This window comes from Pan paniscus, chromosome 6 (assembly GCF_029289425.2).
Source record: "Pan paniscus chromosome 6, NHGRI_mPanPan1-v2.0_pri, whole genome shotgun sequence".
Lineage (NCBI taxonomy): Eukaryota > Metazoa > Chordata > Mammalia > Primates > Hominidae > Pan > Pan paniscus.
The window spans coordinates 164,452,106-164,465,130 of record NC_073255.2 but is presented as its reverse complement, the minus strand read 5'-3'; the positions used below and the strand labels follow the sequence as shown (position 1 = coordinate 164,465,130).

Below are 13,025 nucleotides of genomic sequence, written 5' to 3'. Positions count from 1 at the left end.
ACCTGTGATTAATGGTCTTTGATGTTACTATTGTAACTGTTTTGGGGCACTGCAACTCACACCCATATAAAATGGTAAACTTGGCTGGGCTTGGTGGTTCACGCCTGTAATCCTAGCATTTTGGGAGGCCGAGGCAGGTAGATCACTTGAGGTCAGGAGTTTGAGACCAACCTGACCAACATGGTGAAACCCTGTCTCTATTAAAAATACAAAAATTACCTGGGTGTGGCGGCACGTGCCTATAATCCCAGCTACTTGGGATGCTGAGGCAGGAGAATCCATTGAACCCGGGAGGCGGAGGTTGCAGTGAGCTGAGATTGCACCACTATACTCCAGTCTGGGTGACAGAGCGAGACTTTGTCTAAAATAAAATAAAATAAAATGGTGAACTTAATTGATAAATGTGATGTGTGTTCTGACTGCTCCACGGACTGGCCTTTCCCACTTCTCTCTCCCTCTCCTCAGGCCTCCCTAATCCCTAAGACAACAATATTGAAATTAGGCCAATGAATAACCCTACAATTCCCTCTTAGTGTTCAAGAAAGGACAGTCACACATCTCTCACTTTAAAGCAAAAGCTAGAAATGATGAAGCTTAGTAAGGAAGACCTGTTGAGAGCTGAGATAGGTGGAAAGCAAGGCCTCTTTTGCCAAACAGTTATTAGCAAATTGTGAATGCAAAAGAAAAGTTCTTGAAGGAAATTAAAAGGGCTACTCCAGTGAACCTACAAATGATAAGAAAGTAAAATAGTGTTATTGCTGACAGGAGAAAGTTTTAGTTGCCTGGATAGATCAAACCAGCCATAACACTCTCTTAAGCCAAAGCCTAATCCAGAGCAAGGCCCTAACTCTCTTCAATTCTACGAAGCTGAGAGAAGTGAGGAAGCTGCAGAAGAAAAGTTTGAAGCTAACAGAGGCTTGTTCATGAGGCTTAAGGGAAGAAGCCATCTCCATAACATAAAAGTGCAAAGTGAAGCAGCAAGTGCTGATGTATTATAGAAGCTGCAGCAAGATCTAGAAGATCCAGCTAAGATCACCGATGAAGGTGGCTATACGAAACAACAGATTTCAATATAGATAAAACAGGCTTCTATTAGAGGATTCCATCTAGACTTTTATAACTACACAGAAGTCAATGCCTGATTTCAAAGTTTCAACAGACAGTCATTGACTCTCTTGTGAGGGGCTACTGCATCTGGTGACTTTAAGTGGAAGCCAGTGCTCATTTATCATTCTGAAAATCCTAGGTCCCTGAAGAATAATGCTAAATCTACTCTGCCTGTGCTCTGTAAATGGAACAACAAATCTTGGATGACAGCACATCTGTTCATGGCGTGGTTTATGGAATATTTTAAGCCCACTATTGAGACCTACTGCTCAGAAAAAAATATTGATTTTAAAATATTACTGCTCATTGACAATGCCTTAATTGAGAGGTAACCCAAGAGCTCTGATGGTGATGTGTAAGGAGATTCATGTTGTTTTCATGCCTGCTAACCTAACATCCATTCTGCAGCCTGCAGATCAAGGAGTAATTTTGACTTTCAAGTTTTAGTATTTAAGAAATACATTTTATAAGGCTATACCTGTCTTACATTAGTGATTCCTCTGATGGATACAAGCAAAGTAAATTGAAAACCTTCTGAAATGAATTCACCACTCTAGATGCCCATTAAGAACATTCATGATTCATGGGAGAAGGTCAAAATATTAATAGTAACAGGAGTTTGGAAGAAGTTTATTCCAACTCTCATGGATGAGTTTGAAGAATTTAACACTTCATTGGAGGAAACCACTGTAGATGTGGTGAAATAGCAAGAGAACTAGAATTAGAAGTGGAGCCTGAAGATGAGACTGAATTACTATAATCTTGTGATAAAACTTGAACTGGTGAAGAGTTGTTTCTTATGGATGAGCAAATAAAGTGTTTTTTTTTTTTGTTTTTTGTTTTTTTTTGTTTTTTTTGTTTTTAGACAGAGTCTTGCTCTGTTGCCCAGGCTGGAGTGCAGTGGTGTGATCTTGGCTCACTGCAAGCTCTGCCTCCCGGGTTCACGCCATTCTCCTGCCTCAGCCTCCCGAGTAGCTGGGACTACAAGCACCCACCACCATGCCTGGCTAATTTTTTGTATTTTTAGTAGAGACAGGGTTTCACTGTGTTAGCCAGGATGGTCTTGATCTCCTGATCTCATGATCCGCCCGCCTTGGCCTCCTAAAGTGCTAGGATTACAGGCCTGAGCCACCGCGCCCGGCCAGAAAGTAGTTTCTTGAGATGGAATCTACTCCTACTGAAAATGCTGTGAACATTTCTGAAATGACAATGGAAGATTTAGAACATTACATAAACTTAATTGATAAAATAGCAACAGGGTTTGAGAGAATTGATTCCAACTTTTTAAGAAGTTCTGCTGTGGGTCAAAAGCTATCAAACAGCATCACACACCACAGAGAAATCATCTGTGAAAGAAAGAATCAATCAGTGCAGCAAACTTTATTGTCGTATTTTAAGAAATCACCACAGCTACCCCAACCTTCAGCAACTATCACCTTGATCACTTAGCAGCCATCAACATTGAGGCAAGATCCTCCACTGGCAAAAAGATTATGACTCACTGAAGGTTTAAATGATCATTAGCATATATATGTATATTTTTGAGATGGAGTCTTGCTCTTTTGCCCAGGTTGGAGTGCAGTGGCGCCATCTCAGCTCACTGCAACCTCCGCCTCCTGGGTTCAAGTGAGTCTCTTACCTCAGCCTCCCGAGTAGCTGGGATTACAGGCATCTGCCACCACACCCGGCTAATTTTTTGTATTTTTAGTAGAGATGGGGTTTCAAACATGCTGGCCAGGCTGGTTTTAAACTCCTGACCTTAAGTGATCTGCCTGCCTAGGCCTCCCTAATGCCCAACGCTAGGATTACAGGTGTGAGCCACTGCCCCCGGCCGATCATTAGCATTTTTTAGCAATAAAGTATTTTAAAATTAAGGTATGTACATTGTTTTTAAGACATAATGCTATTGCATACTTCATAGTATACTGTAAGCATAATTTTTATATGTCTGGGGAAACCAAAAAATTTGTGTGACTTATTTTATTGCCATATTTGCTTTATCACAGTGGTCTGGAACTGAACCCACAATATCTCTGAGGTATACCTGTATTTATTTTTATAGTCATTTTCCACTTATGGTAAGTGATACTGGTTTTCCATTTTATGATAGTGAAAAAATATTCCTTTCTAAATAAATGTATTTAAGAGTCTATATCAATAAAAACATTAATAGGGCAGATGGTAGGTAGATAAAGGCCAAAATCACAAAAACAGTGTAAGAATGACAGACATTTTGGAAATCCTGCTTTGACTGAAAGAATGGTGGACATTAGAGTTGGATTTGAGTCAGAAGCCTAGCTGTGTTGTGATTAGTCATGAGATCTTGGGCAAATCACTTTTGCTGTCTGTGAAAGGTAAGAAGTCTGCCGGTCACGGTGGCTCACACCTGTAATCCCAGCACTTTGGGAAGCCGAGGTGGGTGGATCACCTGAGGTCAGGAGTTCGAGACCAGGCTGGCCAACATGATGAAACCCTGTCTCTACTAAAAATACAAAAAAAAAAAAAAGTAGCTGGGGTGGTGGCGGGCGCCTGTAATCCCAGCTACTTGGGAGACTGAGGCAGGAGAATTGCTTGAACCCGGGAGGCGGAGGTTGCAGTGGGCCAAGATCACACCACTGCCACTGCACTTCAGCCTGGGTGACTGAGCGAGACTCTGTCAAAAAAAAAAAAAAAAGGTAAGAAGTGGTGGAGGAAGTACCCACTTCACTGGAAAAAAGGTAATGATGGGTGGGGAAGTTAAATAAATCATGGTAGGAGGAGGTAAAGTGGCCTATACAGGCATAAGGTGTTATTACCATTATCCTGTGCTCACGAGATTAACAATCTTTCCTTTTTTTCTAAACCAAAAAGATATTTAAAGTCATAACTGGATTCTAAACCCTTCAGGGCAATGCTGGCTGCTCATGGGTTCACTGGAAAAAGTCTAGCAGTTCTGGATGGGGACGGGGAAGATCAGTGGAAGAACTGCTTGCCATTTGGTCTCTCCTGTATAGAACTTAGAGCAGCCTGGGGCGTCTGTTTCAACCCTCATCCAGACCCCTATTCTATATTGAGTCAGATGCACACAAGGATCTTGGGGGTGGCCTGTTGTGATGTATTGTTGCATAAAACAGGTGTTTTGCTAAACTGGGTAGGAAAAGTTGTAACAGATGTTCTTCTCTTGGATCTTGACTCTGAGGTTCCTGGTCCATTTAGTGTAGTAGTTTTTCCTGGAGGATTTGGATTTTGGTAGGTGACATCCCATTGACCTGGAGAGGAAAGAGGAAATATAAATGGTCAGCAATCAAGTCAGTCATTTGCTGATCTCTGGCTTTTAGAATACTGGGTCAGATCCTGGGGGAGAAAAAGAATATAGTGATTTATCCTATTCTTGATGAGGGATCCACCCTAGACATATGTGAAGTTAACTTAAAGGAAGAAGCTTAATAGCTCTTGATTCCAGGTCTGTGTGATGTCAAAAACAAAGCACTTTGCACAATAAGTCAGGAAAGTGAGGTCCATTAGGAAGGGACAGGACAAAGAGCAACAAGGTGCCCTGAAGAGTGTGAACAGGGAATGATGGAAGGGAAGCGGCACGTTATAAAAGCAAACTGTGGAGATGAGATTGGATGTCGGAGATGAGATTGGATGGACAGATCTGGCAGCAGGAAATGCTTTCGGGGAGCCCTAGAAGCAGTGCTTCTGGAGAAAAGCCTGGAGCCAAGTGGTGGCAATGGTAATTAAGAAGGAGCAAGCACACAAGAGGCATTGTTAAAGAAGTAGCCAAGTATTTGCAGGGTTTGATGAAGGAAGTGAAAGAAAGGGTGGAGAGATCGTGCTGAGCTCTTGAGCCTGAGCATTTGGGAGGAGGGAATGCCCAAGATGGCCCTGGGGAAGGCAGGAAAACAGGATCACCTTAGGAAGGGAAGATGAGCAGGCTGATATCAGCTATGTTGATTTTTAGGAACTGGCAGGACGAAGTCAAGTCAACTGTCTATCAGGAGGTTGGAGAGACATGACATTAGAGGTCAGGAGAAGGGTTGGGGCTGAGGACAAATATTCAAGAGCCCCAGGGGTCCAAGAGGTAGGGATAGAAGGTGCAAAGGATAGAAAGCACATCTTTTTTTTCACCTACACACATGATCAAAGTCATCCGTTTTCCCTAAAAATAGAGTGAAATTCTGCATCTTAATGGAGATAGAAATGTACAAGAACACCTCACCCTGTCCCCTCCAAGCGTGCTTCCAAGCCCACCTGTCAGTGTGGCATAGCAGTGGGAAACTGTCTCCCCTTTCTAGCAAGCCCAGGTTTGTAAGCTCTAAAGAAATGGCACAGATTAGGAATAAATGTCTGGAGTTGATCAAACTATGGGACAGAAGTCAGCCTGGGAGTGCATTTTGGTCTTCCCATCACATGCCTCCCCACCCACCTCCCTTCTCCTCTTGCCCCATGGCTTCTGCTCCCCTAGCCCCTTACCTGTTCCTCTCCCTTACCTAAAATTCCCAGATACACTCTCTGGTAATGTCTTCACTGTCTGCCAACAGGGTGCCACTTTGGTCGGCTCGCATGTAGAAGCCATTGGGGGCCAGTACAGTGAGTAAGTTGCTCCCCTGAAGCTCGATACAGAAGTTGAGGGCAAACTTGCCCCAAGGGCGAAAGGTGCCAAAGGATGTTATTGACCAGAAGGATCCCCCCTGTGCTGGAGAAGGAAGAGCTCAGGTTGGTGGGCCATTCACAGGGGAGTCCTCCAGCGATCTGGCCTTGGAGGGACTTTGTGGAGGCATGCCACCCTCCCCTAGCTGCCCCATCCTGCCTGCATTGGCGGGTCCTTCTATGGAAATGCAGGAGCGCCAATAGGGATTCCACTGTTTTCTGTTCTGCCAACCCACCCTGGGGCTTTGAAGTGTGAAAACAACAGAGGTCCTGTTTTTCCTTTTTTTTTTTTTGGAAACGGAGTCTCGGTGTGTCGCCCAGGCTGGAGTGCTGTGGCGTGATCTTGGCTCACTGCAAGCTCCGCCTCCTGGGTTCACGCCATTCTCCTGCCTCAGCCTCCCAAGTAGCTGAGACTACAGGCACCCGCCACCACGCCCGGCTAATTTTTTGTATTTTTAGTAGAGACGGGGTTTCACCGTGTTAGCCAGGATGGTCTCGATCTCCTGACCTCGTGATCTGCCCGCCTCAGCCTCCCAAAGTGCTGGGATTACAGGCATGAGCCACTGCGCCTGGCCTGTTTTTCCTTTTATAATGAGCAAGCCCTGAGTGGCAGGCCCTGAAGTCTGAGCTGGGGCTAAGGCAGGGACTAGACTGTGAACCCTTGGGCAGGGAAGAGGAGCCACTCACCCTGGAAGTGGTAGATACCCGGTCGGCAGGGTAGTAGATGAATGCAGTCGGGCTGATCCTGGTTGCACTGTATGAGGTCATGGCCCGATGAGGAGCCCACATAGCCATAACGACCTCGCAATACAAGGAAGGAGCGATTGGCAAATAAAATCCCAAATTCCTCATTTGGGCCTGAAGGAAATAGGAAGGAGTTATCTGGATGGGCTGCCTTTAGGTGTTTTCCCAAGTGGAAGCAGGAGGGGGGACGCTAATTGCAGAAGGGTGTGGTCAATATTTTAACAGTGAATGAACACCTACTATGTGTCAGGTCTTATGCTAGGTGCTTGTGAAATGTTTGTGAGAGTACCTAGCACATGCGAAACCCAAGAAGCTTTAATATTCTTCCTTCCTTTGAGATGTGTTGATGTGTTTAATCCTCATGACAACTCTGTGAGGCCGCAGAGTTGTAGACAATGAAATGTTCATTTTTATAGACGACAAAACTGAGGCTCAAGGAGGTGCTTTGCTCAAGTGATGACAAAAATTCAGTGACTGAACAAGTACAGACCCAAATCTTCCGACCCCAACTCCAGTGCTTTTTTTTAATTTTTTTTGGAGATGGAGTCTCGCTCTGTCGCCCAGGCTGCAATGCAGTGGCACGATCTTGGCTCACTGCAACCTCCAAGTCCCAGGTTCAAGCAATTCTCCTGCCTTAGCCTCCTAAGTAGCTGGGATTACAGGCCCGCACCACCATGTCTGGCTAATTTTTGTATCTTTAGTAGAGACGGGGTTTCACGTGGTCAGGCTGGTCTCAAACTCCTAACCTCGTGATCCACCCACCTCAGCCTCCCAAAGTGCTGGGATTACACGCATGAGCCACCACGCCCGGCCTTCAGTGCTCTTTTTAACAATCATATTCCACCTCCCTCTAAAGTTCTCCCTGACTTGGAATCATCTGGCAGGAAGGCTGCTCCACTCACCTGGAAGGATGGAATTGGCCATCAGCAGGCTGTTGGGTGCAATGCCCAGGAAGCGCCCCCTGCAGGACTGCAGGATGATCCTGCCACAGTTCCAGTGCATTCGGAAGAACGTGTCAGACTCCAGGGGGTGCCCATCAGCCATTACTGCCCTGTGGCGCCTCTGGAAAGAATGTCAGAAACAGAGATGAGGAGTAAGGACTGACAATCTCAGCTTTCTTCCCATCAGTTTTATTCCTAGACCCTCTTCCCACATCCCACCCATCAGCCTTTTTCATGCTCCCAGAGTTGATGCTTTCAGAACCTTTTTGGAAGATGTGCTGTGGCCTCAGCTCTTCCCCTTCCCCCAGTCTGTGCTGTATCCCAGAGCACAGCATAAAAACTACGCCAGGATATCATAGGGAGAGAAATAAACCTCAGTCTTGACTCCAAAATCATTTTAAAGTAGATCATAGGCATAAAAGTGAAAGTTAAACTATGAAACATCTAGAAGAAAACATAAGAGAAGTTCTTTGCAACTTTGGGGTAGGCAATGATTTCTTGGGACAAGAAAAGCAGTAACCATTTAAAAAAATTGATAAACTGAACTTCACTGAAATTAAAAACTTGCTTCTCAAAAGATCCATTAAACAAATACAAAGGTAAGCCCCAGGTTTGGAGAAAACTTTTGCAATACATATATTTGGCAAAGGACTTGGATTTAGAACACATAAAGAACACTTACAACGCATTAATAAGACAAACAACCCAGTAACAAATGGCAAAGCATCTGAACAGATATGTCACAGAGAAGATATACAAATGGCCAATGAGCACATGAAAACAGGCATGGTGGCTCATGCCTGTAATCCCAGCACTTTGGGAGGCTGACACGGGCAGATCATGGGGTCAGGAGTTCGAGACCAGCCTGGCCAATGTAGTGAAACCCCATCTCTACTAAAAATACAAAAAATTAGCCGGGCATGGTGGCGCATGCCTGTAGTCCCAGCTACTTGGGAGGTTGAGGTAGGAGAATCTCTTGAACCCAGGAAGCGGAGGTTGTGGTGAGCCGAGACTGAGCCACTGCCCTCCAGCCCAGGCAACAGAGCAAGACTTCATCTCAAAAAAAAAAAAAAAAAAAAAATTCTAAACCTTACTAATTATAAGGTAAATGTGAATTAAATCCATAAATTACACACCCACTAGAGTGGCTAAAAAAGACAATCCAAAAGCCAGCTTTACTATTGGTGAGGATATGGAATTCTTAGAACCCTCATACATTATTGACAAGAATGTAAAATAGTATAATCACTTTAGAAAACTGACACTTTCTTCCAAAGTTAAGTACATATCTATTATACAACCTAGTAATTCCACTCCTACATATTTACCCAAGATAAATGAAAATGTATGTTCACAAAAAGACTTGCACATGAATGCTTATAGCAACTTTATTCATAATAGCCCAGACTAGAAACCAGCCAAGTGTTCATCAACAAGTGAATAGATAAACAAATCATGTTTATGAGCAGCATTATAGAATACTACTCGGCAATAAAAAGGAATGAACTACTGACACACGAACATTATGAACGAACCTTAAAAACATTGTGCCAAGCACAAGAAACGTATGTACCATACATACTGTATGTTTCCATTGATCAGAAACGCTAAAGTAGGTAGGCAAATCTAATTCACGGAGACAGAACACAGATCAGTGGTAGCTGGGAGAGGGAGGCAAGGGTGGAGGGAAACTGACTGCAAAGAAGCAAGAGGAAATTTTGTGGTGTTGGAAATATTTTCTCACTTGTGATATGCTTACGGCATGGTTGCATGGATGGATACATTTGTCAAAACTTACTGAATTTTATACTTAATAGGTGCATTTTATTTATAAAACATACATAATATACTTATTTGTAAATAATATACATAATTTATACATATGAGTATTACATAATTTACAAACTTTCAAATTATACCTTAATAAAGTTGATTTTTGTTTTTTTTTTTTAAAGGAGCCCCCATTGGGTGAAAATGAATGTTTATCAACAAGTGCCTCCACAGCCCACATCATCCTCTCATCATTTGCCTTGAAAAAGGAGAAGGAAGTCTAGGGAGGGAGAGCTCAGAGCTTAAGGTTTCTCTTGCTCAGGAAGCCAAGGTCTCACCTGGGATAGGTAGTAGCCATTGGCTGAACGAAGCTGCACAGTGGGGCTCTCACTGTCACATTCAAACTGGAACAAGGACATTGGGTTTAAGCACTCAGAAGCAGCACGCACCTCACCATCTGCAGAGGAAGCGCATGTCAGTAAAAGCCTCCCCCTCAGTCTCGGCCCCTCCTCCATGTTTTATGACCGGGGCTTCTGTCCCTCCCTCCTCAAACTTCATCACTTTCTGTTGGACCATGGTAGGTCTGGAGAAGACCTAGGCAACTTTCCCCTAAATCCCATACCCATGCTTTTCTGTCCTTCTCGATGGCACAAAAGATCCCCTTGGGTCCCCAGGATCTTCCTTATTAGCAGACTCAAAAATCTGTGCTGATCCCAAACACATTTTCCTCTTTTTAACAGCCAGCCCTCCCTCCCTCCATCTGTGTTGGGTCCAGCACTTGCCGTAGATGACTGAGATGAACCGCCCAGTCTTTGACCTGAGGCTGACCCAGGTTGGGCAGTGCTGTAGGATGAACCACTCCTCACCCCTCATGGGGTTGCAGCCCATGCCCAAGAGCAGATGTGTGCCCTGTGGATATAACATGCCTCCTTCTCCATCACACAGTGCCACAAGCCCTCCAGGCTGCACTTGCATGTGAAAAGCTGTCTGTGATGAGGGTTGGGAGAACAGCCGGTCTACACGGGACAAGAAGTGGTGTGTAGAGGTCTCCAGGTGGTAGCATCCATCTCGGAAATGCAACAGGAAGCCACACTCCTCCAGGCAGGGAACTGCTGCGTCCACCCAGATGCGGCCCATAGTGGGGTCAGCCCGGGCATAGCAGTGGTGGATGGGGCTGTAGAGGATCACGTGGACATGGAGGGCTGGTCGGGGGGTCCACATGTGGTAAGCTGAGAGGACGTGGGAAGTGCAAAACACGTCCTTGCCATTGGACTCCAAATAACGACCAGAGATTAGGCACTGGAGGGTCCACTTGCTGTTCCGGTGGAAACGCAGTAGAAAGCACCCGTGGTGGCTGGTCCTTGGGCGGCCATAACACACGGTGCCATCACACTCACACAGCAGGTAGAGGCCCTGCACGCTCTTTAGTCGCACCACGGCCTGTGTCTCATGCTCATTGCTCACCAAGATCTCCCAGGTCTGGAGGAATCAGGAGGGAGAAGAGGGAAATCAGTATCACGAAGTTACCAGACCAAGGAGCCCTGCAACTGTCATGGCTAGTATCACCCTGGCACCTTCATCAGCACCAACCACCTCCTCTTCCACATCAGCCCTGGTATCTCCTTGCTGTCAGCTCTTCCACTTTCCCACTATCCCCTCATCAAGAGATCTCTGGGCCCTTCCACCCCTGCAGCCAGATGGCAATATCCAAAGAGAAGTTCTAGATGTCTACCTCCTTCAGCTAACAGAAGGTAAACCTCCCTCCTTTCTTAATCCCACTCTTCAATACCTAATTTTTAAAGAAACGCTTTGGTGTAAGTCTTACTTTTTTCTTCCTCACTGTTGTCCGCAGAGAGCACACTTAGCCAATACCTCCATCCCCAAAGGTTGCCTTCCAGCTTGGCAAGACAGAAGCAAAAGCTCTTATAGGCAGGCTCTGGCTCCAGGGATGAAGATGGGAGCATGAACAGTTCAGATGCAACTGCCTGGTTCAGCTGTGATCAACCTTGTTATAAGAGGAAGAACTTCGCCCCTGCCTCACTCTGGCACCCATCCCAGAGGTGCCTACATTCCTCTCTAGAATGAAGACCGACACTGCTAGGGCTTCTGGAGTTCCCCATTCTCAAACCACAACCAGAACAGAAACATAGGCTTTGCAATAACTCCACTGGTCCAACTTCCCCTGGATGCCCACAATTCTGCTTTCCCACCTGGGCTCTCCACTTCTCCTCTTTCTGACACAACCACCCTGTGCTCTCCACTTCTCTTCTTTCTGACACAACCACCCTGTGCTGGGATGGGGAATAGGGACAGTTAGAGCAGGACAAGGCAGCAAGGGCAAGGCTGAGGCTTCACCTTGCGGAATAAATTGAGAGGTGGGAGATGGGGCAATAGGGTCTGTGAACAAAAGCCTAGAGTAGAAAAGTCTCAGGCCTGGCACTGGCAGAACCTAGGAAAGTGATTAGGTTGAGAGTACACCCTGCTTTCATATACAGGCAAGTGCACACACACACACACACACACACACACACACACACACAGCTTGGCCACTCAGAAAACTGGTTCCAGTATACTTTCATATACAGGCAAGTACACACACACACACACACACACACACACACACACACACACACAGCTTGGCCACTCAGAAAACTGGTTCCAGTATACTTTCATATACAGGCAAGTACATACACACACACACACATACACACACTCACACACACACACACACAGCTTGGCCACTCAGAAAACTGGTGCCAGCATGGGTTTGCTTTGTCACCTGTCTCCTGCCCAAACTCTTCGCAGTTGCAGTGACTGTATTCTTGCATGCCTCAAAGGTGAGGTAGGTTCCTGCCCAGCTGATGAGCCCAACCCTTAGGTCCTCAGCCTTGGGATGTCTGTGTATCCACTCTGTCTCATCCATGGGGCTGACACCACAGGTGATGTCTCCGTCTGGCCCAGCCCTCCCCCCCGTGGTGAGGTTCCACAGGCCATAGGGCCTGGAATAGGGCCTGTAGCACCCACCAGATGTTCCCAGAGAGAACTTCCCAGGCAGAGGCTGGCCTGGGGCCCAGCACCTCTGTGACCCGGGAGCATTGTGACTGTGAGGGCAGCCTCTTATCCCACCACAGTGGGGAAAGGGCCCTGGCGCAGCAGCATTAATCCATGGCCTAGAGGAGGCGGGTGCAGAGCCTCCGGTGTTTGCCTTCCTATTCCCCTCTGGGCACCAAGGTAGGCTGAGCTGAGACCAGGATCCGGAACTTCAACCTGTGAATTTAGGCAAGTTTTTTCCTTTCTTTACCTCCGTTTCTCATTCTGGTAACAGGATAGAAAGCAACCTCCTTTCTCCCAAGGAAGTGAGTTCTGCCTGGCTCCCTTGCAACTCAAGTATTTTGTTAAGTTCAAGATAACCAAGAAAAATCTATCAGCTTTTATGGCCCTTAGGAGGATGAGGTCAAAATGTTCCAGATGCTACTTTGCAGGGAGTATGAGGAAACCCTAGTTAATCAGTTGACATCAAATTACTCATATTCATCAGGAAGGCTGGCTCAGGACCTGGGTAAGCAGAAGGGCCTAGGTGGAGAGAGCACCAAGCACCCCTCCTCAACCCCAGCTGCTCTGCCGGTGGGTAGGACATCTGGCTGGGCAGATAGAGCTCCTGCAAGGGTATCTTTCCCCTCCAAAGAATCTCTGAGTTATAGTCTCTTGGACTCACTTCCTGCAAAGCTTGAGGAGAAAACCCAGCTCAGAACCTGGAAAAGTGACATGAAAGAAAAACAAAGGCAAAAACAAGTGATGATGAGTTCTGCCTAAGCCTGGCTAGGATCCAAG

General features: G+C 46.0%; 1 protein-coding gene across 1 annotated transcript; it reads right to left on the bottom strand.

The window, feature by feature from the left end:
* Positions 1-3,281: 3,281 nt before the first annotated feature.
* Positions 3,282-12,287, bottom strand: FSCN3 (fascin actin-bundling protein 3). Its single transcript, XM_003806051.5, has 7 exons — positions 11,974-12,287; positions 9,977-10,673; positions 9,533-9,651; positions 7,386-7,545; positions 6,427-6,597; positions 5,580-5,785; positions 3,282-4,355 (listed from the first exon to the last, which is right to left on the bottom strand). The coding sequence occupies exons 1-6, from the start codon at positions 12,115-12,117 to the stop codon at positions 5,580-5,582; spliced, it is 1,497 nt and encodes a 498-aa protein (XP_003806099.3). The 5' UTR covers positions 12,118-12,287; the 3' UTR covers positions 3,282-4,355.
* Positions 12,288-13,025: the final 738 nt, after the last annotated feature.

Bases quoted from the DNA above. Each gene is read 5' to 3' on its own strand.
- FSCN3 (XM_003806051.5), bottom strand. From the start codon at position 12,117: ATGGATGAGACAGAGTGGATACACAGACATCCCAAGGCTGAGGACCTA. The intron at 9,652-9,976 runs GCAAGTGCTGGA...CTTCCTCTGCAG, and splicing joins GTTCATCTCAGTCATCTACG to ATGGTGAGGTGCGTGCTGCT. The intron at 5,786-6,426 runs GTGAGTGGCTCC...TTCCTTCTCCAG, and splicing joins GGGTATCTACCACTTCCAGG to CACAGGGGGGATCCTTCTGG.